At 48.6% G+C, this 27,858-nt stretch overlaps 1 protein-coding gene across 1 annotated transcript; it reads left to right on the forward strand.

Moving 5' to 3' along the window:
* Window positions 1-27,716, forward strand: TMEM272 (transmembrane protein 272). Its single transcript, XM_020290276.2, has 5 exons — window positions 1-116; window positions 6,913-6,993; window positions 15,163-15,222; window positions 19,751-19,833; window positions 23,780-27,716. Exons 2-5 carry the CDS (start codon window positions 6,936-6,938, stop codon window positions 24,143-24,145), a joined length of 567 nt encoding a protein of 188 aa, XP_020145865.2. The 5' UTR covers window positions 1-116; window positions 6,913-6,935; the 3' UTR covers window positions 24,146-27,716.
* Window positions 27,717-27,858: the final 142 nt, after the last annotated feature.

Consider the following 27,858-nt stretch of genomic DNA (forward strand, 5'->3'; position numbering starts at 1 on the left):
TCCGAAGCGAGGAAGAGACTCCGCGAGCGGCGGCGGGGAGGGCAGCCGCGAGCAAGGGGAGCCCCACCGAGCTGGCCCTGCCCGCCTCTGGGTGCGCATCGCCGTCCGCTGGGAAGGTGAGTCGGGACGCTCTGTGCAGCCTGCAAAGTTGGAGAGACACTCCTAGCAGACGGGTTCTCGGACTCATTCGTGGGAAGAGGACAGTGTGCTGCTCATTCATGCTTCCTGGAAGGGAAATGAGTGCACTGTGGAAGTGCTTGTCTTAACTGTGCGGAGAGAAAGGAAACAATCTGCGCCGAGTCTAAAGAAAATGGTTTTCCTAGCAGAGGGGACAGCGGTAAAGGAGCGATGGCCTGCGGGGCGGGGGCGTGCTATGCTGGGCTGCCAGGAACAGCTTGCGGACCACAGGGCAGCGAGTGGCCATCACAGACTGTCACCTCCGTGCCTTACCTAGTGGGTCTCTGAGCAGGTGCCTTTGACTTGTCATTTTTAAAGTGTGGTAGAGCTCAACTGAAGTACATTTTTCATTTCACGGGAGCCAAACAATGAAGGAACCCTAGGGAGGTGGTGGAACCCCTCTTGGACACAGTAGGGACACATGAATCCAGTCGCCTCCACTGGATTCATAAATGAGGGCATAGTGAGGGGAGGAAACAGCACGGGATACACAGCTACAGAGAAGGAAGGGTCGTGTCCTGAGCACCCCAAACATTTGTTGAAACGAGTCAGCAATAGGTTAACAGCTTTAAAGGAGCAGATACGGAGACGGTTAATGTCTAACATTCAATGTTTATTCAAAAGCAAGCAATGAGCTTTTCACATCTACTTTAGGAATGAGCAGTTTCATTTACCAGGGCAATCACTAAAAACGCAATCACCCCGTCAGAGATGTGTTGCTGCTTCAGGTTGGAGCTTTGGGGCAAAAATAAGTAACGCTAAATGCTGACCCAGTGCTACATGTTAAAAACTTACACACCTACACACGCAGGTTCACTGTCGATTTATGACACAAATCAGAGGTTCAACACAAAATAGTATTTTATAAATGTGAACACTAAAACTGGGAATGTTAGATATAAAAGAGTTTCTCAGACCTAATACTACTGACATTTTGGATCAGATAATGCTTTCTTGTGGGGCACTGCTCTGTTTCTTGTAGGATGATTAGCACATTTCTAGCCTCTCTTTTTCACAGCCCTTGTACCAGTCATGACTATTAAAAATATCTCCAGATATTCCCAAATGTCTCTTAGGGGGCAAATCACCTCTTGTTGGGGTGATTTGAACCACTGAGATATACCAAGTGGAATGAAAATTGAAAATGTGTTGAGAATGTCATTTGGCAATGTTTATTGATTAACTCCTTTCCTGCCTTTTATCATCACTCAGCTTCTAGGAGAGGGAGCAAGAAGGGCTATTATCACACCTTTATGGGTGCAGAAGCGAGTGTGAGACACACAATCCTATCACAGGCATACACAAGGGTGGGCTTCTAAGTCACTGTTCTCACTGGAGAGAAGGTACTTGCCCAGCCTACAACTTTAACCTCTTCCTGTTTCAAATTTCTACCAAATAAGAAAACTTTCTACCAAGTAAGAAAAATGTGCGTTTTCTTATTACACAGAATTTTTAGAAATTGACTAAAAGCTGTGTCATTACTGCCAACATTGGCATGGATCCACTCGACTGAGGTGTCCTGTATTTGAGGGACCCTCTCTCTCTCTTAGAGGAGTTGCCATTTGAAAAGGCTAGGGGGAGTGTGTGATTGTGTTTTGTGAGTTTTTCAAATTTCCACCATAATAGTGAATAGGTCTTTTTGTAGTATATTTGAATCTGTAAATTCACACAGTGATTTCAGTGAATAAAAAGGCAGATTCACTGCTAGTTTCTCAAATTGCAGCTTTCTTTGTGGGCTTTGAATTGAAATAAATCCATATTTTAGATCATAAAAACAAATTCACAAACAGGAACATACAACTGGAAATAAGCTTAGAAAGAATGTACAATATTACTGGCAATGAAAATTGTAAGTTAGAAGTATTAATTTCCACTTTTGCCTATGAAAGGAGTAAAAAAAAATGCTTTAGTCTCTCTCTAACACCCAGTGCTGGCTAGGGCGTGGTGAAACCAGCACTGTCATATTGCTGTTGGCACTGGAAATGGATACAGCTTCTTTCAAAGTCAATTTTATCTCAAAAACCAAAAAATTCCTTGTGCTTTTTAAATAAATAATGATTTATTCCAAGAGAGCTATCTAATGCATGAAAAAAAAGCAATTTTTCATGGAGAGGCATGTCTCTTAGGATTAGTTATAATAGTGAAAAGTAAATATCCAACAGGATGTGGTTAAATATAGTTTGATATAGCCTACTCTGTGGAATATGGTTCATCTGTGAAAATGATAGTTATGAAGACCACATAGAAACAGAAAGAATCCTCATGTCCAAATGTAAAGTGTTCGTTTAAAATGTGTGTGCACATCTGTACGTAACATATGTGCATATACATATGTATGTACTTAAAAGAAAAGCTCCAAAATAGTATGACTTGTTGGGCTAGAAGTTCTGCAGTTGTTTTTAATGACAGATAATTTTCTTTTCTCTATGATTGAATTTTTTTCTGCTAATTTACTTTCATAATTTTAAAGAAAATATTCCAGAAGAGAAAAATACTCCCCACCACCATCATATCATCTCTCTCTTTTTCGTTTTTGCTCCCTGGTAGACTTACTTCTTCCTGGTTATTGATGCCCCTACAAGCTATTTTTGAAAAAAAATTCTGGACTTTTGAAAAACAATTAAGCTACTTTTCAAATAATGCTTCTTAAATGTTAAAAGATTTTAAATAAGAAATTTTAAATTATAAAGGTAAAACATAGAAGCCTGAGTTGCCTAATGGATAAAACATTGGCCTCCTAAAGGTAAAACGTGCTCATGGGGAAAAACCAAGGCAATATTAGGGTATAGAGGGGAAGTGAAAATAGTCCCTGCCTCCAGCACTTTCTTCCCTACCCCAGACCTGGTGACCCCATTTCCCTGTACCTTTCTCAGCAGGCAACAGTTATTCACAGTGGCTTGGTGCATTTGCTTCTGGTCTTTTCCTATGCCTTTATGTAGACGTGCAGACATTATTACATGAGTGACATCATATTATATATATATCACCCTGCATACACAAATTGTGACAGATTGTGCTGAATCCCTTACCAAACAAGTGGCACCCATTTGCATTCTCACTGACACTATGTCCTTAGCCCTGTTTCCTTCCCTCCTCCCTAAAATCCTAAACTCTTTAATCTTTGCCAATTGGATAGGTGAAAAATGACACCTCATGGCTGTTTTAACTAACATTGTATTCCATGTAAGTGAAGTTGAACACAATATGCCACGTTTCCTGGCCAGCATTTGGGACTCTATGTGGGAATTCCGTCTTCCTTCCCCTTCTGGTGGGGTGCCAAAGCTGAGCTCTACTGTCACAGCTACCTGTCTCTTAGGGAGTGTTCTTTAGGGCATGAGAGAACTAACAGCACATCATTCTTTTTTTTAGTTCTCACCCATCTTGCCAGTTTATGAAAATAATAGGCTTGAAGGAATAAGAATTGCCTCATTTATAAAATAGATCTGATACCTACGCCTTGTGTTGCTTGGTTCTGCTGGTTACCACCTCATTGGTTCTAATATTATTACGAATAAGGATATCATTGCTTTTTTAATTGATGTTTCTACCATTGTTTGCACGTAGTGGCTAAAAAGATCAGCCAATTTGGGATACTTGAATTTTGAAAAGTCTATGTGCAGCCTGATACTGCTTTTTGTAGCAGAACATCCTTCTTCAGGATTCTCGGGAAACTACAGCATGTGCCTTGGCTTGTATCCCAGTGGCCCAAGGTACAAACGCGTTGTTATAAAGCGACACAGACAAACACAGATGGTGTCCACAAAGCTACTGGGGATTTAAAGACTGGAGTGCCTTGGGTTGTGGGTGTGAAAGAAGCAATTCGGCGTGTTTCAGAGAAAATGTATAAATCAGTGGCAACTCCGCTGTACAAGTATGAGCAGCTTGCTCTTGTTTCTCTTCCCTGTGTTACGTCCCTTCTGTAACGCAGGAGGAAAACGTTGTGGCTCATGGTTAGAAGATGTGAGGTCCACACCCACCCCTGAGAAGAAAAGTCTGCTAGCTTCTATATCGCATATCCGTACAGCAGCCCAGGTAGAGGGCGTGGGTTGTCACAGTTTGCCAGTCCTAACTGCGACAGAGGGCCACAGTTTGCCAGTCCTAAACGCCACAGGGGCTGTGAGAGCAGGGACCTAGCACACCTGGGGCTGAGACTCGGGATGACAGGCGTGTAGGCGCTGGGGACCCCAGAAGCCCCAGCAGGCCCGGAGCGAGCGGAGGGGCCTCCTCACAGGACAAGAGCCAGCGCTCCGTGTCTCACGTGAGGCGCCCTCCTTTTCACCCAAGAAGAGTGAGGAACCCATCTTCTGGGCCGTGAGGAGCCCTGACGGGCCGTACTTCTCCTGCTCCAGGTAACTGGGCTTGTCCTCGGTAAAGGAGGGTTGCTTTTTGCAGACGGGGTTTTAAGTGGCTCGGCGTATAGAGCACTCACTGCTGTGGCAATCGACCTCACCAAGTGTGGCCATCGATAATACATCTGTAAGTGGTGCAGTGGCCTTTTGTCCATGAGTCGGGGCCTACTTTCGGTTTCACAAAGATGTGTGCACTCGGCAAACTCCATTGGGCCAGAGAACGGGTCTAGTTTCACCTCGGCCCTTGAAAAAGCCACGCACAGGGATGGGGAAGGAAGCTGTTCTTTGCTCAGGGCTGCCAGTTTCCTGATCTTCTGTGTGTACGGACACCACAGCCACAATTTTTGCAAAGACATTGTGGCAAAAACAGAGCCTTGTGAAGGGACAGTAGAATAGTAGTTTGTGGAATTATTCAATCCAATCTAGCTGCATGATCTTGGGCGAGTCCTTAACTTTCTGATCCTCAGTTTCCTCATCTGTAAAATGGGGATAAAAATTCTTACCTGGTTGAGTAAGATCGTGCATGCACAGGGCCAATCAAGAAGGTACAGTGATCCCCTTGCGCAGCTCCTGCCTCACTTGAGGAAGCCTTTTCTTTCTAGGTTTCTTCCCCTTTGTTCTTGCTCTGGGGTGAGGGGAAGAGATTGTGGGGTTTGAAGTCACAGAGACCTGGTTTCACATAGTCACAGAAGCCTCATTTTAAATCCCTGTTCTGCCCCTTACCAGCTGGGTGACTGAGCAAGCGAATTAATCTGAATCTCGGTTTTCTCTGGAAAACGGGGGCATGCCTGCCCCTGGGGCAGCTGGGGGGATGAAATGAGGTAACGAGGGGAAGACCTTGGCTGGCGCTGGTGCTGCCCCTATGGCTGGGGACGGTCCCATCTCCTTTCACACTGCCTCCCCGCACAGGATAGGCCCTGCAGACCCCAGAGCCAGGCTTCAGCCATGACATGGCCCAGAAGCATAGTGACGGGGAAGAAAACCCCATGTCGCATTCTCATCCTGGGAGCCTAGAGCTCTGGCCGAGTCCCCCTGCCTGTGAGCTAGCAGAGGGTTGGGCAGCTGCAGAGAGAAACTACCAGAGGAAGAGCTGCCCGTGGTGTGGCCTCCTGGCCTCACCCGCGCCCACTGGCAGTGGAAGAAATTGCAGTGAGCTGCACTCTGCCCAGAGCCAGCTGTCCCCTTGTCATCATCCCCACCTCTGTCCCTGCACCACAAGTCCTCCCCATCCCCACCTGCCCCCCCACCCTCCGTAGTCCCTTTGGAAACTGCGCTTTCAAAGGGAGCCACGCCTCCTTGGGACAGGATCCTGGACAGGCTTTGGGCTTTGGGTAGGAAGTCAGCATGTTTGCCCCAGGCCCTGTCTGGACCCGCCAGCCCCCAGGGAGGCTCACTCCTAACAAGGAAATAGGAGGAAGTGGTAGAACTGTCCACATCCAGGCCTCAGGGACAAAGGGGACAAAGGGATGCCCCTCCTCTCCTGCTGTCTTTATATTCCACAGTGCAGGAAAATCTTGATGGGTTGGATTTTTGTTGTGAGTTTAAAATTTATGGCTGTTTCTTCCAAGGAAGGGAAACTCTTTCCCACGGTGCCAACTACCTCGCTCAGACCACACGGTCCGCAGGGAGGGCTGAAGCCTAGCCAGGCCCCTCGGTCTCAGTGCAGCCTGCTCTGGTCAAGTCCACGGCTCCCTCCCACCTCGGGCGCTAGGAGAGCGGAGCACCAGGCATGTGTCTGGAAGTGAGAGGGGCTCCAGCAGCTACACCCAGATCCGTAACATACCTCGACCAAATTTGGGCTCTGCCAGTTGCCAGCTCTGGCTTTAGGGTGAATCTTAACCTGAGTTTCCAAGGCTCTATCTGTGAAATGGAGTCAATAAAACCTCCCAGGGGGGATTGTTGTGGGATTAAATAGGAGGCGATGTATATAAAAAGCTAGCACATATGCATTGTGGAAATGGGGAAAAAAGAAAAGAAAAACAAATAAAAATTATTAAAAAAAATTGAAAAAAATAAAAAATACATATAAAGAGCTAACACAATGCCTAGCATGCTGCCACTGCTCAATGAGTGATGGCTACTCTCATCTCCTCCTCCAGGACTTGTGTCTTCCTGTCTGGGTGTCTCGGGGTGAGCCCCCTCAGCCTCTCTGAGCTGGGTTCCCTCCTCTGTGAAATAAGAGTTGTTTCTCTATATAACAGATATAACTGTTCTCACCACTGACAAGGCCACACCTGCAAACAGACCAGGGTGGACTCTGGCACCCAGACCCCCAGGCTGACCAAGGCCACCCTGCACAGGCCGCAGCTGGCACGCCTCCAGGTATCTGTTGGTACTGAGCAAATCCTTCTACCAACCTTTCTAATGGATTATTTTCCATCCCCAGGACTTTGTCAGCCAGCAAGAACGATGCCAGGAGGTCTGGAGAAGGCGTGTCATCAGTGCATTTCTAAAATCGCCAGCAATGGTGAGTCACAGTGCTAAGAAATGCCCTGGTTTTGGAGGATTTGGGGATCACATGATGAGCTAAAGCCAGAGGGGGTCATATGGACGGTCTGAGCTTGGCTCAGGGTGGGGCTGGCATAGAGATGGGGTGGACAGAGTCCTGCCCTCTGTTGGCGGCCTTCCCCTTCTACTCGTTACCTATTGATCTTAGGGATGGCTCAGAGGGCCGCCTCCCTTCGCCCCGGGAGCTGGAGCACCGCTGTGGGGGCAGGGTGGGCGGCCGTGCTGAGCCCCTGCCCCGAGGCTCTGGTGCTCGGCGGGATGGAGACACACAGGTTGCTTTACCGCCATGGGGAAAGGAGACACCACTGGCTCTACCGCTGCTCTGTATCCTCCTGAAACTGACTCCCCACCCCACATACGCATCCTACCTGTTCGTACAAGAGCCCCGACCAGGTTAGCAAGAGAGGAAGTATTGCTTTCAGGGTTTCCCAGAAAGGGCGTGTTTCCTGGCTGCATAGTAAATCCACTGGCCATTAACGCCTCGAGTGCCCTTGAAGGTGACACAAGACTGCTGTGGCCCTGCCCTAGCCGTGGTGTCCTGGATCCCCGAAGGAGATCTCCCTGCTTGTGAGAACAACTCCACCTTCCGGCTGGATGATGGCGAGGCCTCCTCGCTGTCCTCCCGCCTCTTGCCTCATTTCCTTGGCATCCTCCAGGGAGGTCCCTTGCTGCGCGACGACTTTTGGTTCCTGCAGAACAGAGTGGACGCTTCAGATCTCCCTTTGTGATCTGGCCCCTGCTTATCTCTTATATCACTTCTTCTTTCCCTTCTCGCCCTGGAAAATCCAGCTGGATGAAAACATTTTAGCTTCCCTAAAAACACCAGGTTCTCTTTGTCCCCTGGATCTTTTTTTTTTTTTTTTTTTTGAGACAGAGTCTCGCTTTGTTGCCCAGGCTAGAGTGAGTGCCGTGGCGTCAGCCTAGCTCACAGCAACCTCAAACTCCTGGGCTCAAGTGATCCTTCTGCCTCAGCCTCCCGGGTAGCTGGGACTACAGGCATGCACCACCATGCCCGGCTAATTTTTTTTATATATGTATCAGTTGGCCAATTAATTTCTTTCTATTTATAGTAGAGACGGGGTCTCGCTCTTGCTCAGGCTGGTTTTTGAACTCCTGACCTTGAGCAATCCGCCCGCCTCGGCCTCCCAAGAGCTAGGATTACAGGCGTGAGCCACAGCGCCCGGCCTGTCCCCTGGATCTTTGAAAATGCGTTTCTTTGCCCAGATTTTGCTTTCTCCCACCTGCCCCTCAGATAAAGGTTGGACCGGGCAAGAATGATCAATTGATGCTAAGTCTAAGAGGAAACGTCTATGGCAAGCAGGATGTTTGCATTGTCTTAAAGTCTAGGCTCCTAGCTGTAGGCTCCTTATTGCAAGGGAGAAAAAAAAATAATTACACAGTGTAGAAACTGGGCCAAACTTTGATCAGAGGTTAAAATTAACATCACTAACAAGGGACAGATGGCCATCACCTATGCAGTAATGAGGCCAGGAACGCATAACCTTAATCTAGACACAAAAGGGGACACCTGACAAACACAAGATGAGGAATGTTCTGTTAAGAAGAACAGAGAGGACTGTATTCTTTGAAAATGTCGACATCATAGAAAATAAAGAATGGCTGTGGAAATGTTCTAGATTCAATGGGGGTGTCTTACCAAAGACTGGGTCATTTACAATGAACAGAAATGTATTAGCTCACGGTCATGGAGGCTGGGAAGTCCAAGATCGAGGGTTCAGGATCTGGCGAGGGCCTTCTTGCTGCATCATCACATGGGGGACAGAGAGAGAGAAACGGGGTGGACGCCCTCTTTTATAACAAACCCACTCCCATGGTGACAGCAGCAATCTAGTCGTCCGCCCTCGTGGCTCAGTCACCTCTCATTAGGCCTCACCCCCCAGTGCTGCTGCATGGGGGGTCAGGCTTCCAACGTATGAGCTTTGGGGACACGTTCAAACCATAGCAGGGGCAAAGGAGATGTGACACCAAAATGCAACACCTCACCTACGTTGGATCCAGGGACTTTATTAGGTCAACCTTGAAATATGGATGGTAGATGAAAGGATCAACTTAAGAAGCTGCCACTGCACTAAGGTTAGGTGAGACGGCATCTTTGTACTTAAGAAATGCACACTGGGATGATTTCCAACTAAAAACTTTAAAACCTCAAAACTAAAAGCCATGCAGACAAAAACCTGAGTGGCAGGTATCTCCATGTTTGTTCTGTTACTCTCTATACTTTTATGAATGTTTAAGAATTTTCACAGTTAGTGTTCCTTTTAGGATTTAGGCTGGGAAAAATTGGCCCCCTTGGCCCAATCCCAAACTTCATAAAACAGTGCACTAGATGCATGTGTTTATGTTTCTAGTGCACATACACCATGGTGTTTTCCTTTCGAGTGACTTTTAAATTTTCTTCCGTATTATTTTCCGCATCTTCCACATTTCCTATAAATCTACATACTTATAGATCGGGGGAAAAGTCATGTTTTAAGAACAATCTTCAGCTATCCCCTTAGGTTGATTTGTGGCTGTCCCTGTCCACGGGTGGAGTTAGCTAAGTGTTGGGGCCCCAGAGGAGTGGCCTGTCCATCTGGGTGTCCGTCAAGGGAGCAGGGTGGTCTCCGTGCCCTAGACCCCAGCGAGCCACCTGGAGGAACTTTCTGGAGCTCTCCTGGGCCCCTGGCCCTCGGCCTCCCCATCTGGCATGTTCTCTCTGCCCAGCTCTCTCTCTGATGCGGAACATTTGCTTCCCTGCGCCCTGCCGGTGCCCTGGAGGGTCACTCCCATGACGGGGCAGCAGTGGAATCTTGATGGATGCGTGCGCAGCGTGCGCAGCGGCCTGCGGCCCTCACAGGATAGCTCAATTAAACAGACAAGCGTGGTGATCCCGGGTCATTGCACCTGTCGGGGGGGCCCGGGAAGCCCTCTTCAACTCCACATGGAGACAGCAGCAGGTCAAAGCCCAGTTTCAGGGGGACACAGGGACACAGGCCTTCCACCCAAGCCTGGAAGGCAGGGCGTGACCCTGGGTGGTGCTTGCAGCACCCCAGAGAGGAGAGAGGCTCACGCAACTCAGCATACTGAATAGAGAGTGGCAGGTTTTATTCTGCAATTCTGGCAATGAGAAATAGTGCATTTTAGAAAAAAAAAATTGTTTAATGTACTTTCCAAACTTTAAAACTTCTCTAAATAAAATTAATCTGACTCCAAGCTCCCACTTGTCAGAGTAACATGAAAATCAATCCTGGGCGTTGCGGCTCCCAGAGAATTCGGGTGTGGAAGTCGGGGAGGGGATGGAGGTCACCTCTTTCGTGGGTCTGGGGCAGGGGGTGCCCCTGCTCTGTGGCAAGGCCATTAGGAGCCTCTGCAGACCCTTTGTGCAACTTTTAAAAAGGTGTCCTCCTAGTAGTGGTGGCTTCAAGGACACACAGGTTAGGAAAGATGGTGCTTTTGGTGGAAGAAAAGGTGCCCTTCTTCCATGCAAGGGGGATTTTCCTCTCCCTTTGCTCACCCCCTTAGCCTCACAAAGGCCCCCTCTTCACTGCACCAACCGCGCAGCAGCACACACTGTCCTTGCCGTTGGGCCAGCACCGGTGCCAAGCCAGGCAGGTCAGGGTCTTTACAAGCCTGGGCGCTGGGTGTCCCTCCCCAGGCGCGCCTTGTAGCAATTCCCTCTGGGCGCTGCAAGGAAGGAGCCACAACCACAGGTCCATCAGAGAACTCCATTCGCATTAGCTGCCCCTCCGCTGCTCCTGCCCGGTCCCTCCTCCCTGGGACAGGCCCAGAGAACTGCTGTCAGTGGGCTCCAGGGAGCACAAGGTCTCCATCTCTTTTCAGGCATCAGGGAAAGAGTTGGCAGCACCAGTATGTGAGGAAGGGCCCAGCATTTCCTACTCACTCATCCTGTTCAGGTGTAACCGAAAACCTTTAGAAAGTGAAGAAAGCCGGCAATGGAGGTTTTGGACACTCTTGGAGCCCTGGAATCCCAGGTTCCCGTGAGTTCACCTGGCATGTTACCTGCAGTGAATTCTGAAACATGTTCTTTCCCCAAAGCCCTGCCTCTTTCCATCCCACACTTCTGTCAACAGCTCTACCATTCTTGTCACCCGAGCACAGCGCATGAGTCATTTTTAACTCCTTTTTCTCTTCATTCCCACACCTGGCTGGCGCTCGGGGCCCTCCCCGAGCCTTGGGGACTGCTCTTGGGGCCAAATTTTGGATCTGCCTCCTGCGTGGTCTCTGCCCCCAGCACCACCCCCAGGTTTGGCCCCAGGTTCCCAAAGGTTCGACTTTGATTATGTCACCTCCCAACTCCAAATCTATAGGAAGTCTGTTCCTAGAATCCATAAAGCAGATTAGGTGCTAAAAAAAAAAAATCCCGTCTCATACAAACTGCTGCTGACCAAGCTCCCTGGGGAGTGGCGGGAGGCTGTGGGACGGGGCGATGCAGGGTGCTGGGTCCGGGTGTTGGGAAGAGGGGTGCGTGGGAAACATGGGGCAGAGACAGAACTGCTGGATGTAGCAGGAGAGGACAGGGTGTCACCGCAGACACGGGGAAGTGCAGAGAGAAGTTTAGCTGGAGTTTATCCTCAGGCACTCTTTGCCAGTTGCCTCCTGGGCATTTGGGAGCTCAGTGGAAGCCCCGAAGGGTGGTGTTGCAGAGAAAAACTATATAGAGTCCTCTTCTGGGTTTCTGCACTTAACTGTTTAAGCAAAAGATCAGGGACACATTTGCTATAGATAGGAGACAGATTCTGGAGAGCAAATTCACCCCAAAGCTCCTCGCTCTTCCTACTGACACTACACATTTAAAATGCTTTTAATGCTGCTGGCTACCCATTAGCACCTGCTAACATGCCTGTACCTCTCACAGTCCCGGCAGCTGCCAGCAGCAGTGGTGAGAGCCATCCACAAATAAATCCACTTCCAAATGGGAGCGAGAGTCCTGAGCTGGTAATCCACAAACTGTCCTCAGGAGGGCGCCCTTCCCAACGATCTGTCTGTCTGGAACTTTCACAAAGTCCGGCATCAGTTTAGCTGTGTTCTTGGCATAAAGAATGATTTGGCTCCAACGTTCCGATTCTAATACTCTCGCACGATTGCTGAAGCGTTTTCTCCCTCGGGCCCCTCAGTTGATTTAGTTCTGTCACTCAGCTCTTTCAAACTGACTTTATAGGTGAAAACTTTTGTTTTATCAGAAGCCAGAATGTGGCTCCGAGTTGCATTGGAGTCGGTGCTTAATAAATTCGAAGGCAGAGCACTTTTAACAAGCAGTGGCCACTGCTGTCAAACTGCCGCTGTGGCCACAGCAGCATCACCAGGAAACTCAGCGTCTGTTCCAGAGAGCTCCAGTGACCGAGGGCTGGGCAACGAGACGCCCCAGGAGGCAGGAGCCGGGGAGAGGTGGGGATCCCCGATCCCTGGCTGCAGCTTGGTGTCCTTATTAGGACTGAGTGGTAAAGAATCTCTAGTGCTGCGAACTACCCGTGACTTCTGTCCCAGTGGGTCCCACAGCAGAGCCCAGTGCCAGCGTCCCAAACAGGCTCTAGGAGGACTCTGAAGAGTCTCCATCCCGGCTCACAGAGAGGCGGCTACTTCACGCTCCCCTGGGAGTTGCTTCAAATGCAGATTCCCAGGCCCTGGTTGTAGTGACTCCAGTCTGTTAGGGATAGGTGGCCACCTAGACTCTGAGAATGGTGGCCCTGAGGTTAACGGAGTGATACTGAGCCTTATTAGACCTGACTATGACGACCTGGAGGGGCTGACGCTAATGAAAAGCCCCTGAGGACAGGGATTTGATTTATTTAACACAAGTTAATGAAGACCCAAAGCAGTGGCAAAACCTGAATGCTTTTATACTGGGCTGAACAAAGACAGGCAATTGTGGAAAAGTAATCGCCAGCTCTGTGGGGAGGCTGAAGGGAGATAAGAATGATTTCCACAAGATCTATTTGTACAGAATTCTCTTGGCCCCAATTTCCCATCCTTGATGATAAGAATGTTACTTTCATTTACTATAGGGAGGATGTCTTCTATGTGGGGGTTTTATTTCCCTAGTTGAAGAAGAAAAAAGAGAGGATCAGGGTGCTTTTCTTGCACTTGCTATTTTTTTTAAATGTCTTTAGCTCAAAATAATCTGTATGCCAAAGTGGCATAGTCTGGGGTGGCAGAATACTGTCACCATTCAGTAGGAGGCTTGGGTGGCAGGTGCCTCCTCAGGTGGCTGCTCCATGTCTCTGTGTCACTCAACACCTGAGTTACACATGTGGCCAGGTGGCACCATCTGCCCCAAGCCTGTGGCACAGTGAAGGGTTCTCTGGGATGCCAATTGTTTTTTCTCATGTTTGTAACAAGCTCCAAGGACAGAAATAGAAAATGGGATTCAACAGCCCCTTGGTTTTCTACCTTTTACCAATAAGAAATTCCTTCCTTGACCCCTAGTCTAAATCAAACAGATGTAGCTAAATTAACTGAAATTTTCTCCCTAACTGGCCACACCGGCCAGCAGCACTTGTCACCCACAACCAACAGCACCTGCTACGTAATTTGCAGGCCCTGGAACAAACCAAAAATGCAGAGCACCTTGTTCAAAAGGTAAGAAAATAGCACTTGTTCAAGGTACTAAAATGTAAGCTTTTTCCTTTTTGCTGCAATCTGTCTTTTGACCTGTTGCAGTGTTTTTTATGTGCTATTTAACAGCACTTTTCCAGTAGAGGGAAATTACAATTTTAATTATTAGCATAAATTTTACCATTTATCTTGATATTATATAATGCCCTTTTTAAATGCACCCATAAGAGCATTTAACTTGTATGTGGAGCCAGGGAAGTGGCACAATTTGTGTTTCATAGCTCTTATATGTGTATTTTGTTTTTACCAAAACAGCAGAACCACTGCCCGGAACTAACTTAATTGTCTTCATTTTGCTTCTTGATGTGGGCACAGTCTCCCCACACTCTCTACCTTCTGCTTACTGATGATTAGCAAGGTCTGCAGAGAAAAGGAGCTGTGGACTGCTCTATCTTTCCCTTCCCTCCACGTCACCAAGTGCAGGGAAGTAACATGAGTCAGAAGGGAGATGACGGGGCTCCCGGTTGTTCGCGTTTCTGGGCACGCATCGCCTTCTGTCTGCGTCTGCAGCAGTTCTGGTTCCCAGGCAAACGTGCCTCTCGGCTGTCAGCGCCCCGCTCACTCAGCCGAAGACACAGCGGCTCGCCTGGCGCCGGCTTTCAGCGGTGCCGAGTCCCTCCCACGCGTCACGGGCCCACCGGCTTCCACCAACGCAGTGCGCAGATGTGGCAGCAGGGAGCGTCCCGCGGGTGCCTCTGCTGACATGCGTGCTTCACTGCCCCACCAGGCTGCACTCACGGAACTCAAGTTCAAAGATGAAATCACTTAGATTTGCAAGATGGCACCAGGAGAGCTTCACATCAGACGCTGGGCCCTCCTGAGCAGGGGCCGAACGGGTGCACGCCGGAACTCAGACGGGGCTGGTTGGAGGGGGAGTGGACATGGGGTCAGACGGCTCTACATGCCTGCACCCTGCACATCTCCTGGAGGTGAAGGTCAAGATGGGCAAGGAGGGTCCGTTCAGAGCTCTGTTATACTGTGCCCATCAGCAAGTTTAGGAGACCACCTGATATCACATGCTGGGGAATGTATAACCAAATCAATGGAAAGGGAAAAAGATTTCCTGAGGCAAATTCCTTGAGTGATAAAGTGAGCTGTCAGTGAATTTTACCCAGGGAAGAGCCATCTGGCCTGGGTACAGGTTCCCAGGAAGCGCGGGGTTGATCCTGCCTGGCTCCGTGATGCCGGAGGCTCCTGGCATCCTGGCACAGGCAGAGCACAGTTTATAAACTCCTTTTCTCTGAGCTGCCAGACTCAGAGAGGTCGTGCAGGAAATCTGGGCCTTAGCATGTTCTGCTCTCTGAAAAATGTAAGTCTCGGTTTGCACCCACCGCGCGGGAGCCCCGGGCAAGCAGCGACCCTCTCCTCCAGTCTGCTGACTCGCCACACGGGAGGGGAGGCCAGGTCTCCCGGGATGCGTCGGTAAACTGCAATGAAGAGGAAATGAAAGGGTCGGTGTTTCTAATCCAGCGCCCGCTCCTTCTTCTCCTTGCAGCCTGCTTTGTTTGCGCGCTCTTCGCCTTCCTGGCCCTGCCGCTGGCCATGGCCTTCACAGGTGAGCTGCTGCGCGCCGCAGGGCAGCCGGGCCGGACCCATCAGGCCCAGACACCTACTTGCCATCTCAGAGTGACTTGGCAAGCGTTTAAAAAATACAGATTCCTGTGCTCCATCCTGGGAAATACTGATACGGTACATCTGGGATAGAGACAGACATCTGCTTTTTAAAATCTGTCCCCAGATGATTCCGATCCCTCTAGCCCAGGTTTGGGAGCCACTGGGTTAGAGGTTTCCCAGGGTCCCTTCCCAGTCCCTATGTTCCCATGTGGAAGCCTGTCGTGAGCAGTATGAAAAATGCATCTCGTGCTAGGGTGACGTATGGGCACTCTATGCATTTTTTTTGCTTGCTAAATGAATGAATAAATACTTCCATAGGTCACATAAATTAAACAACCTCCCAATCTAGAAGTGTGAAGAAGAGGGGAGGTGTGGGAAGAGATGGGGTGGGGGAAGCTCCCCGAATAGCTAAAAATCATCCTCATGAGTCAGTGGAATTAATCTCACACTCCTGAACATTGCTAAGGGGGCCCCTGAGCTCTGCATGCAGAACCTAGCCACCCCTATTTACTCAGAGGCCCAGCAGGCCGGGTGCCCTAGGTTCCAAGCTCACAGCATATTGGGGCGAAAATTAAAAGGGCATGGGAGTTGTTGCAAAACAATAACAACAGCAATAACAACAAAACCAGTACCCTAATTGCTTAATGGATATGGGGTTTCCTTCTGGAGTGATGAAAATATTTTGGAGCTAGATAGAGGTAGTGGTCGTACAACATTGTGAATACACTAACTATCACTGACTTGTTCACTTTAAAATGGCTAATTTTTAAAAAATTTAAGATGGTGTAATCCTCCTAATTCAGCCTCCCGAGTAACTGGGACTACAGGCACATGCCATCAGGGTCAGATAAGTTTTTATTATTTATTTATTTATTTGAGACAGAGTCTCGCTTTGTTGCCCAGGCTAGAGTGAGTGCTATGGCATTCAGCCTAGCCCACCAACCTAGCAACCCCAAACTCCTGGGCTCAAGCGATCCTCCTGCCTCAGCCTCCCAAGTAGCTGGGACTACAAGCATGTGCCACCATGCCCAGCTAATTTTTTATATACATATTAGTTGGCCAATTAATTTTCTTTCTATTTATAGTAGAGACGGGGTCTCGCTCTTGCTCAGGCTGGTTTCGAACTCCTGACCTCGAGCAATCCGCCCACCTCGGCCTCCCAGAGTGCTAGGATTACAGGCATGAACCACCATGCCGGGCCGATTTTTTATTTTTTAATTTTTGTGTAGACACAGATCTCGCTGTGTTACCCAGGCTGGTCTTGAACTCCTGACCTCAAGTAGTCCTTCCAACTCAGGTCTTACCTGAGTTGGGAGGTCCCAACTGACCTCAAGTAGTCCTCCCAAAGTGCTAGGATTACAGGTGTGAGCCACCATGCCTGGACTAAAATGGTTAGTTTTTTGTTATGTGAATCTCACCACCTTCCAAAAAACCAACAATACAAAAAAACTAAAACAGTATCCTTAGATCTGTAAGACAGGGAAGCTGACAGCCTGACAGGAAATAAAAGGATAAAATAAAATTTTGAAGTGTGCAGAGAACTCAAACAGCAGAGTAGTCTGGGATTGGTTAGTGTAAGAGCAAATCATTCAACCACTTTAACGGGTCCTGACACTGTCATTATTACAGTGCAGTTCAAAAATTAATGTTTATTAGATGGCTCTGCTCTTTCCAGAAGAGTTTATAAGATAGTAAGTATACCCTGCTTAGGAAGTCAGGGGTACCCTTCAGAGTGTTGTATGCAAAATCTATAGAGTAAGAAGCTTAGGCTTTGGAGCCTGTGGTTTATTATCTTGCAAATAAACTTAACTGGAATGATTCCTTATCCACAAGGTTGCATAAATGAGACAATCCCACAAGGCCATTCTCATGGACATTTTACTAAAATCACTACGCCCACTGCAGAAGGGGATTATTGGGAAGTTATTGTTTATGGAGCAACATTGGTTAGAGAGTTTGTGTTTTGGGGGGATGAAAAATTTTGGAAATTGATAGTGGTGATGGTTGCACAAGATAACGAATGCAATAAATACCACTGAAATGTACATTTAAAATGGTTAAAATGACAGTTTTTTTGCTTAGCTATTTTATCACAATAATAAATGTAACAACAACAAAAAACCCCTGCTACATCTGGTAGCTGTTATCAACTGTACTGGGGAGAGAGTTCTAAAGACAAAAGGAATAATCCTGACACGACAGATCAGACAGAAAGAAAATCTAGAGCTCAGATAGGTCCTAAGCAATATGTGAAGAACACAGGGGGAAAGACAGCTTTTATTAAATTTATTAGGATCTTTTAAAGCCATCTGTGCACTGATTGACTCTCCTGTGAACAGCAGCTGTTTTTATTCATTAGGAATGAGCAGCTATATAAGTCATTACTCAATGTTCATTTCACAGCTGGGTTTTGAATCGAAAGGCAGTTCATACCCAAGAAATCTGGCATCAAGTTCTTAAAGGTCTTTGCGTGCAAAGGTTGTGCTGAGACTTGGGAGGCATGTCCGTCTAATAACGGATGCAGCTAAACAGCAGAGACAGCTCGAAAGCAAGCCTCTAGCTAGGCTGACGATGGGATCAACGTGTGGATTTGACTTTGCTATGGCTGTCTGCATACCTACAAATTTTTGTTAATTTCAATGGAATATGGTGTAGCCATAAAAAATGGTTTATTTCCTCTGCTTAAGTATCAAGGCACTTATGGGAAATAAAATGTCAAATCAAAGCTGTTTAATGTCATTTAAACAGGAGACTTTGGTTCTGCAGTGAGAATTCCCTTTTTGGGGCCCTGTTGACCATGTATTGGTATTAGTCAGAGAAACCTAACTGTGCTAACAGTCACAAGTTAACCTTGGAATCTCAGTGGCTTAGCACTATAGAGGTTTGTTTCTTGCTTATGCAAATGCCATGACAGACCTGGGGCCTCTCCAAGGCAATGCGATGACTTCATCCTCCAAATTGACTCAATATTGAGAACCAACCCTCTGAACCCATGGTTTCCAGGTCTTTAAAACAGGGAATCAAACCAAGGATTATGTATCAGTTCCTAATGCTTTGGCCCCACCGTGTCCCACAGCCCATTGGTCATAACTGTCACTCAGCCCTCCCATAAGGGGCCGAGTGATGCAGGGGCACAGGATGAGCAATCAGTGTCTCTGCACAGCACAGGCGTGTGTGAGAAGTCAGCGGGAGCCTGGCCGCTTGAGCCAGACGGGTCACTGAGGGAAACAGGCTTTTCTTTTTTATATTTCAAATAGATGCATCATATCATTGGTTAATAATAGGCATAGAAGATAAAGAGCTGAGAAAAGTAGAGAAAGTATTGCTCTAGGAAGAAAACTTACCATTAGAAAAGGTAGGGAAAGCCAGGCGCGGTGGCTTACACCTGTAATCCTAGCACTCTGGGAGGCCGAGGCAGGCGGATTGCTCGAGGTCAGGAGTTCGAAACCAGCCTGAGCAAGAGCGAGACCCCGTCTCTACTATAAATAGAAAGGAATTAATCAGCCAACTAATATATTTAGAAAAAATTAGCCGGGCATGGTGGCGCATGAATGTAGTCCCAGCTACTTGGGAGGCTGAGGCAGTAGGATCGCTTGAGCCCAGGAGACTGAGGTTGCTGTGAGCTAGGCTGATGCCACGGCACTCACTCTAGCCTGGGCAACAAAGCAAGACTCCGTCTCAAAAAAAAATAGAAAAGGTAGGGAAAGCCAGGCACAGTGGCTCACACCTATAATCCCAGCTACCAGGAAACCCTAGCAGGAGGATTACCTTGAGCCCAGGAATTCAAGGCCAGCCTGGGCAACCTAGTAAGACCCTATCTCTACAAAAAATAAACAAATAAATAAAGGAAGGGGTTCTGAGCCGGCTTTAGTAGTATATCTGGTTGCTAAGGATATGTCAGCACACACAGGTTTCCCAGCCTGGCATCTGGCAAGTGAAATGGTCAGTGGTGATAATACAGTGAGTGACATGAATAAAATATCAGCGGGTTCGCTGCACAAGGAGGAAGAGCTCTCTGCCGGCCCCTCCCTGCTACCTGGCCCCTGAAAGAGCCTCACTTTACCCAGTGGATGCATTTTGGAAATGTGACCCACAAATAGAGTGTTCTTTTAAACATATCGAGGAAACTGTGTATTTAAAGGGATTCTTTGTATCCTGAATCCTTGAAAACAGGAACTGTCATACATTGGCTTTTCATGAAAGCAGAGTACAGGCCATGGCGAGTTAATGCCCAGACAAAGTGCAGTGACCCCTGGTCCCTGCCGTCTGATCATGTACTTGCCACCCTTCTGCTGCCAGTGGGCTCTGCTGTGTCAATTCACTGAGCATCTGGGGAACAGGTTGGCAGTGACACATATGGTTGGCATGATTAAGATTTGGGCTTTTGTAGGTATTTTACTCATTTTCCTAACCAGGCTCTATACACTCAAATGCATTTCTCTCAAGCCTCTTCTGTTTGCCCTGCGTAGGAATGAAGTTTTTGGAGGACTGCCCTATACAGCCCCTCATTCCTCTGTATTTGCTAGTGGGCGGGATCGTCGGAACCTTAAAGGTAAAGTATATGTATCTGTTGTTCGTAGTCCTGTAACAGAGTAATCACCCCTCCCCCCATAGATGTGGAAGCGTAAAATTGAGAGTGGGGAATACATAACAGAGAGAATGGCCTGGAAAAAAGGCAAATATCTCTTCTGTCTCTTTAAAACACCCTCCACCCTCCTTTCTGAGAACTAAAACCTGCATCCCTGCCCCAGGCCAGTGGCTCAGAGGAGCAGGGAGAAAGCCTTTTGTTCTTATCCCAGGTGAGAGCCAGACCCCTAGGTGGGCCCAGGTGGGGCTTCCTCTTTGGCAGAGAAGGGAAGATTAGAATATTTAACCACAGTGGCCTAGAACTGAGGCACTCTCTTTAAAAGCTCTGTATTTCTGCTTATGGGCAGGGAATTTGGATTTTGAGAGAAGGTCTACCATTTTCCTTCCTTTGCTGGCAAAGTAATGAACTTCTCTTTCCGTCTCCTCAAACCACTTGTTCTCCTTCTTCTGATGTGGCCTCAGGGACAGGTGCCCAGCTCTCAGTAGCAGCCCTTGTAGAAACTTAGCTTGCAGGCACTGTGGAATGCATCTGTTAATTGTTTGCTACTCACACAAGAGCCAGAAACTTCCCCCCAAGCATGGTTGTTGAAGTGACTGGCTTCAGAGACATGGATCTTTCCAGATGCAGGGTATTCACCCTGGGCTGTGCCTCTTTGCAAGAGCTTCCTTCCTGCTGCGGAGTCCCACGGGTCAACAGGCTTTTGGTCTAACAGTTGATGCACAGGCGTCACTGGCTGCCAGTTATCCTGTTGATTCAGCCAGTGAATTCATGGCCTTTCTCTGCGCTTCTTTTAAGAAAGGTTTCCTGGCCGGGCGCTGTGGCTCACGCCTGTAATCCTAGCTCTTGGGAGGCCGAGGCGGGCGGATTGCTCAAGGTCAGGAGTTCAAAACCAGCCTGAGCAAGAGCGAGACCCCGTCTCTACTATAAATAGAAAGAAATTAATTGGCCAACTGATATATATATAAAAAAATTAGCCGGGCATGGTGGCGCATGCCTGTAGTCCCAGCTACCCGGGAGGCCGAGGCAGAAGGATCACTCGAGCCCAGGAGTTTGAGGTTGCTGTGAGCTAGGCTGACGCCACGGCACTCACTCTAGCCTGGGCAACAAAGTGAGACTCTGTCTCAAAAAAAAAAAAAAAAAAAAAAAAAAAAGAAAGGTTTCCTGTTGAGGGCAAGAGAGTTGACATTGATTAAGATGTGTTTGATTTAGCAGTTCATATTTTAACTGTACCCCCTAGTTCTCAGTTGACTACCATAGAATTAATTGGCTGCATTTATCAATCAACCATGAAACCCTTATGTCTGGGGGTAGGGGTGCTTCTCTGGGACTCTCAAGTTGTGCAGCTGATTTGCTCATGGGTTGTACTGACATCTGTTTAAACGGAAAAAGCAACTGAAGAAGAAAAAGCAGGGTCAGTCTAGCCTGAAGTTGAGTTTCCAAAATCCCTGGCCCACAGAAATGCCGCACCTACCGAAAGTACCTTAGGGCCACCTCCATGTATCCATGACTCTTCCCGACCATCCGAGCCCAGCTCACAGCTGCCTGCATCAAAAGCTAGAAGACACAAGCATCTGCTTTTCCAAAACGGTTTCATAAAAACAAAGCAATAATGCAAGAGAAAACAGAAGCCAGAGCACCACATATGAAATTTCATGGGGACCCATGGTCCGATTTCTTTGCCAGTGACCCTTCTGGTGCTGGGGTGCTTGAGAAGTTGCTGGCCAGTGGCGTTGGTCATGCTATTGATCTAAGACATCAAAGGAATGTCTTAAAAACTGCTGCTCTCTTTTGCAATTGGTAGCCACAAGCTCACTTCTGTCTTGGGAAATGTCTGATTTGGGGCAAACCCTTGGAGCCTTTTGTCTGGGGTTACTTCCCTGTTAAAAGTCCTCATCTGACAGCAGCTGGTGAGCAATGCTCTGAAATGTACAAACACACACGGTCCCCATAACAACATCCCCATGCAATCCACCAGGGACTCTGTTTAGCTCCAAGGAAACCCAAAGGCTCTTGGTTCAACAGGGCTGCATTTTCCCCCTCGGCCCCCACGGCGTCAGGGGAAGGCTCTGATGGTTTGAGCGCCATAGAGATGCTCAAAACAAGGGCAGAGTTTTCGGCAGTAATTACCTCTGCCCCTCCCTCCCTCCCTCACTTGACAGAGTGGAACTTTTCTTTTAGAGATGTCACTGTCCACGGGGTTTGCTCCTCTTAATAATAGCAAACTTTTCCTTTAGGAAAGCCTGCCCAGAACCCGAGGGTAGTTTATGTTAATGAATAAATGGGGGCCATAATAAACAGCATTGATCTTTTTCTCCCCCTGACAATCTAAAACTGTTTGAGGCGAAATTAAATTTCTGTGCTCATCATAGCAACGTAATACACAGTGAGTCTAAAACCACAAGAGCAGGGGCAGACAGGTTCAGGAAGTCCCTGGAGGCAGGAGTTTGCTTGTGGTGATGGCCCTTTGCATATTTACCCTCAGAATCTGCACATGGAGTCCCGGCATCCTTCGTGACGTCCACAGATGCCATCCTAGTGTCCTGTTTTATGAACAGTAGGCATTTCCTGGAGTTACCAAAAAGAACTGAGGGTCATGACCCAGTACAAGATCATGAAATGAATTTAGGAGGTTGTGACCCGCTTTTTAAAAAAATAACATAAGAAATTAGAGTGCCTAGTAAGTTTCGCATGATACTTACATATGTATACGTGTAGTGTCGGGTGAGTTGACCCTGTGATTTATCATGCACCCTGGGACACTTTGGAGAGTACAAGGGGCTCTAATAATCACCGTGCCAGGACAGCAGCATAGACCAGGACTTCTCTGAGCCAACAAGGACACAAAGTCACCCAGTTACCAGGCCCTGATGTAGAAGGTATTTGTTACCAGGAGCCGTGTTAAAATCAAGTTTCTGAAACACTGGTTTGGTGACCATTCTCTACCCCACATTCCCGCATCTTCCATACCCCTCTCAGTGGTGACTGCCACCTAGCTGGTGCTGCACGAAGGACTCTGCCCCCATTTGGAACCCAGTCAGCCCTTGCAATGCCCATTTGAGTCAGGTCCTTGCATCAGAAATCAACTCTGGACAGAAAATCAACTCTGGCTAACTGAGGAGGTAATTTATTGGAAGAGCTCACAACCTCAAAGGTTGGTGGAGGAGGAAGGAACCAAGAGGTACCACGTGCCACGGCCCTCTGGGGGCTGGTTCCTGTCATGGTGCTCAAAAACCAGTCCTGGGAGGCAGCCAGACCTGCGGACACGTGGTGGGTGGGGATACCTCCGAGGTGTGGGCCCTGCAAGGAAGGGAGACGGATCTGAGTGACAGAAACCCGAGCTGGACTCCGGGTTCCAGTTCAGATGAGGGAATGGCCGGGCTGGGGGTCAGCCTGACCTCACAGTCCCCCTCGGAGGAGGCCCTGCCCACCTCTCCCTGTGCACCAGGCTCAGAGTATGCCCCCTCTGCCAGGAAGCCCTCCCTGGATGCGTCAGCTCTAGGAGGGTGGCACTCTGGACTCCTCCAAGCTCTTACTTGCCTTTTCTCGTGGGAATGTTCTGCTTCCCAGCCAGGCTACATGTCTTCTAGTGTCCGAACCAGGTATCATTTTTATGATTCCATGTGGGGTGCATGTGCCAGCACAATACAAGGGAAAGCTGGTCCGAGCCTTGCTGCAGCGGTGAGCAGCACCAACTAACCCCTGTCCAAGCCAACGCACACCTCTAAAAGGAAAAGGCCACCGAGGATGCTGACTATGGATTTATGCCTTCATCCTTGCCGCTTCTAATTCTAATTCTTCAAACTTGAATTTCACTGCTCAGTGGCATTTCTAACTAACACCTCTCTCTTTCTCCTCCCTCCCCGCCCCCTGCCACTCCGCCCTGCGACCCTCACTCCCTGCCACGACCCAGGTGTCTCTCCTTCTGTACGACTCCACCAGGATGAGGCGGCTTCTGTCCAAGGCCGTGGTGATCGATGACGATGATGATGATGATGAGTACCCCTGGAGGCGGAATGTGCACAAGTACTACATCCACCTCATCCTCAGTCTCTTCCTCTTCCTCTGGTTCATCCTGGGCAATTACTGGGTCTTTTCTGTGTACCTGCCCGATTTCATTCCCCCTTTCCAGCAGCCTCAGGGCTACTGTGACAAAATCCTGTACCTCTTTGCGGTGGGGGTCCTGGCGCTCAGTCACACCGCGCTGGCCCTGCTCGTCCTGGGCAGCGCTTGTGTCTACGTGTGTTCCAGGGGGAGATTCGCTGCCGATGAAGACTGACAGCCACCCCCTCCAGCACACACGCTCGCGCAGTTTCCGGACAACGGCACACTGGAGGGGTAATAAAACCCTCCCTCCGGGCATTCAAGAACCCACCGATGGACATGCACTGACTAGTGGAGCAGGGGAAGGAAACGCTTGCCTTCCTGGCACTCGGGGAAAGCGCTTTTGCTGGTTCAGAATGGAACTTTGTACTCATAGGAGTCTTCCAAGGGTTTCTTTTTTTGTTTTGTTTTGGAGGGGGATAAAGTGAAGGAGGCAAAGAATAGGAGACCTTTGCATGGTGCGAGTCCCCTGAATGGTACAGGAGCAAGGCTGGTTGTAGTTCCCGCTGCTACTGCTGTTGTCGTTCAACCACAAGCACCGTGATGTCACAGAAAGAATGCAGACTTTCAAACGAGACATAGCCCAGCTTCACTTGCTGTGATGGCTTTTGGTATTAGAAGGAGAAAGGTGCTGTTTTAATGACTCCAGCTGCCTTTTGGGAAAGTGAAGAGCAATTTCTCCCAACCCCGAATCAGATGGGCTTGATCTGATGGGTGGGGACATTGCAGGGACAGCTGTAAAATCTGCCGAGGTCAGGGAAGCAGCTGCCACCTCGGGGTCTGGGCTGGCCCGCTAGCCCCGCATTTGCTAGCATTCTCCACGGGCTGCTACTGCAAACTCTTTGCTTGGCCTTGACTCTGTTTCTTTCTCTGGCTAGCTGACTGCATCTTTGTGATTTGTGGCTGGCTATGTGGCATGAGCCAGTTTTGTAGGTTTCTGGCCACACTGCATGGGTTGAGGTGCCATCAGTGTAGGGTTTTTTTGGTTTCTGAGCTTAAATATCATATGGTAGCTCCTCTTAGTGTCAGGTTAGGCTTGGGAGCCTTTTGGAAATCAAGATGCCTGGAAGTCTAGGATGACACCAAAGAGCGGCCACGAACCTGCACTCTTGCTGCTGCTGCTGAGAGCTGACGTTCGTGGGAGCTGTGGAGCTGGGTCATTGTGTTGGTATTGGCAAGTGGGGGACCCTTTTCCCAAGGGACATCCTCAGGCTTTAGAATTTTAGATAAAGACACTGCCGTGTGTCTCTCTAGGAGCAATGCCAGGGGGAGCATGGCACCTGCTTAATTGTGCTTCTCTATCAGCCACAGGCACAGCCTGTCTGTGTATTTACACGGTGCTGAGCTCCCTCCCCCCCCCTTTTTTTTGCTTTATAATAAAACCAATGCCTGAGTGGCCATCAATGTGAGGCACCTCCCTTTATCAGAAGCATCAGCTCAAACTGGGAGGCTCACTCCTCTCTGTGGCTTTCAGAGAAAAGGACCCCTGAGCCCCTTGGAGACGTGCCACTTGAGTTTGCAAGCACTCCCCAGGCGTCTGTCACCTGGAGTCACGTTTGTCCTCCCAGGTGAGAAGAAGGTGTTTGGTGCGCCCTCTGCTGGGCAAAAGAGGAACAGCCCTTTTCCTGCCCCCGTCCCTCTGGGCAGTTCCTGTTTTCATTTTCACTTGAGCCTTGGAAGAAAACCCCTAGTGTGTGGTTTGTGGATCCTGCCTCACTTGTGATGCCCAATTCCCCCATCGTGCCCCATGTTGCCCTCTCTGTGCTGGGGCTGGGGAGAGGCTGCGGGCTGGGTATGTGTGCGAGGGGCTCCCCTCCCAGCCTCCTTTCCCCAGGTGATGACTTGTCAGCCACCCCCAGTCATGTAGCCAATGTTCAAACATCTGTGAGCAGCAACGACCTGAGCCCAAGGACCCCTGCACATCTCCCGCATGGGAGCGTCTGAGGCTCCTGTCGCTGAGGCCTTGGCAAAGGTGGAAAGAGCCAGTGAAAAACCACGAGTGTAAAAATGTCTGTTAGCAGATGGCAGATATCGGTGAGTGCTTTGGCTACATCAGTAGCTATGTCTCAGATGTTAGAGAGTCCCAGTTTCTGGTAGGCGTGGATATCCCTGGAGTGTGGCAGAAATCTGTATCTTTGCCAGAGGGGGTGGTGGACGAAGTGTCCTCATTCTCACAGGTAGCCCCTTCCCACCCCCTCCTGCAATGGAGAATGTCGGTCCTAAATGATTGCTACACCTGGACCACGTTTTTGGCTTTGAGTTTCCTTGCCACCCAAGCAGGAAGAAAGATATAATGATCAGTCGTAGGCTGCACACTTTCCCAGGAGTAAAAAATTCTCCCTCTCTGGAGAAACACAGGTTAAGTCTGAAAGATAGTGTTCATGTGCATCGATTCATAGAGGGGACACAGAGTGATTCAGTGGGTGACATCTTTAGCATAGCAGGCTTCGAATGATTGTTTATTAGGGCCTCCCTCAATGGATGGAGAGATGGCTATTAGGACGCATAGTTCAAGAAAGAAGTTCTGGGGCCGAGGCAAATGGCCTACAACTGTGTGGTTCTTTGAAGTTCTGCTTAATCCAGAGATGACATCAGACTGTCTAGGAAGGGATGTACTGCATGGCCTTTAAGTCAGTGGTCTCCACCTTTTTTGGCACCAGGGACCGGTTTCATTGGAGACAATTTTTCCATGGTCGGGGGTTGGGGGAGTGGGGGTGCAGAGCTCAGGTGGTGATGCACAGCCTGTTTCCTAACGGGCCACGGACCGGTACTGGTCTGAGGCCCTGGGGTCCAGGACCCAAGCTTTAAGTGATGCCCTGTTAGTATTATTTCTCTCAGCTGGGGGGAAATTTAGGCAGGTGAGTGTAAGCAGCTCCTGGCTGTAATGGCTGGCACGGCCTGAAGAGGGCGTGCTGCACTGGTGAAACGGGCCGTGCATAGCTGCAGACTGGACATGCCCACCCAAGAGTGACCCAGGAGACGGCCATTCCTCCTCTGTGGGAACGTGGCAGGGCAGTGGCCTTCCAGGGGAAATGAACATGAGAACACCTCAACTTTCTGGATGCTATAAAAGCTCAAGGGAACAAATCCATATGACCGGAAGAGATAATCAATTGTTCCCATCCAAAAAAAAGACTGCAGCAAAGATAAGCTGTATGTTGAAGTCTTTTGATTGTATTTGCTACATTGGGCATCATTCTAGAAGTCATTCTTTGCCTGAATCTATAGAAATAACAGTTGAAAGTGGTAAAAGTGGAACCATTTCACTGGTGTCAGTCATACCAGTGGTTTCAAACCTCAGTGAGGAATTAGAACTACCCAGGATTTGTTTCAACTGCAGAATCACAGCGCCCAGGAGTCCTGCTTCGTGAGGCCTCCCTGGTTCTGATTCGGTGGGCCAGAGAACCCCACGTGTGCACTCAGGCCATGAATAAAACGTGGACTGACCCACGTCAGGCCTATGGTGGTTGTCGCCATGAGGACAATGTGATGTGAGTTCAGTCCTTCATGTTATTTCCATCTATTTTAGTATGAGAAGAGGCAAAGTGATCAATAGCTTTCGTTTTTGTATGACTGGATCTTGTGTTTCTTTTCTTTGTGGGCGTGCTGCATTTTTGATGGAATAAACTTCGTGCAATTTGTTCCCCAGTCTCTTCCTTGACTACCCTGGGGGAAGAGAATCCTTGAGATGCTTTGTTTTTTCTTCCAGTGGGTTCCTGAGGGCACACACTCTGTACACAGAAGCTGTCAACCACCAGTGGCCTGCTCTGGGCAAATTTTGGTCCATAAAACTCCTAATCCTCAGGTGGGCAGATGAGTCTGTAGTGGAGATTCTAGAAAAATGAATTAACAGGAAATCTTTCTTAGTGATTCTAGTGATAATTTCTC

The sequence above is a fragment of the Microcebus murinus genome, chromosome 13 (genome assembly GCF_040939455.1).
Source record: "Microcebus murinus isolate Inina chromosome 13, M.murinus_Inina_mat1.0, whole genome shotgun sequence".
Lineage (NCBI taxonomy): Eukaryota > Metazoa > Chordata > Mammalia > Primates > Cheirogaleidae > Microcebus > Microcebus murinus.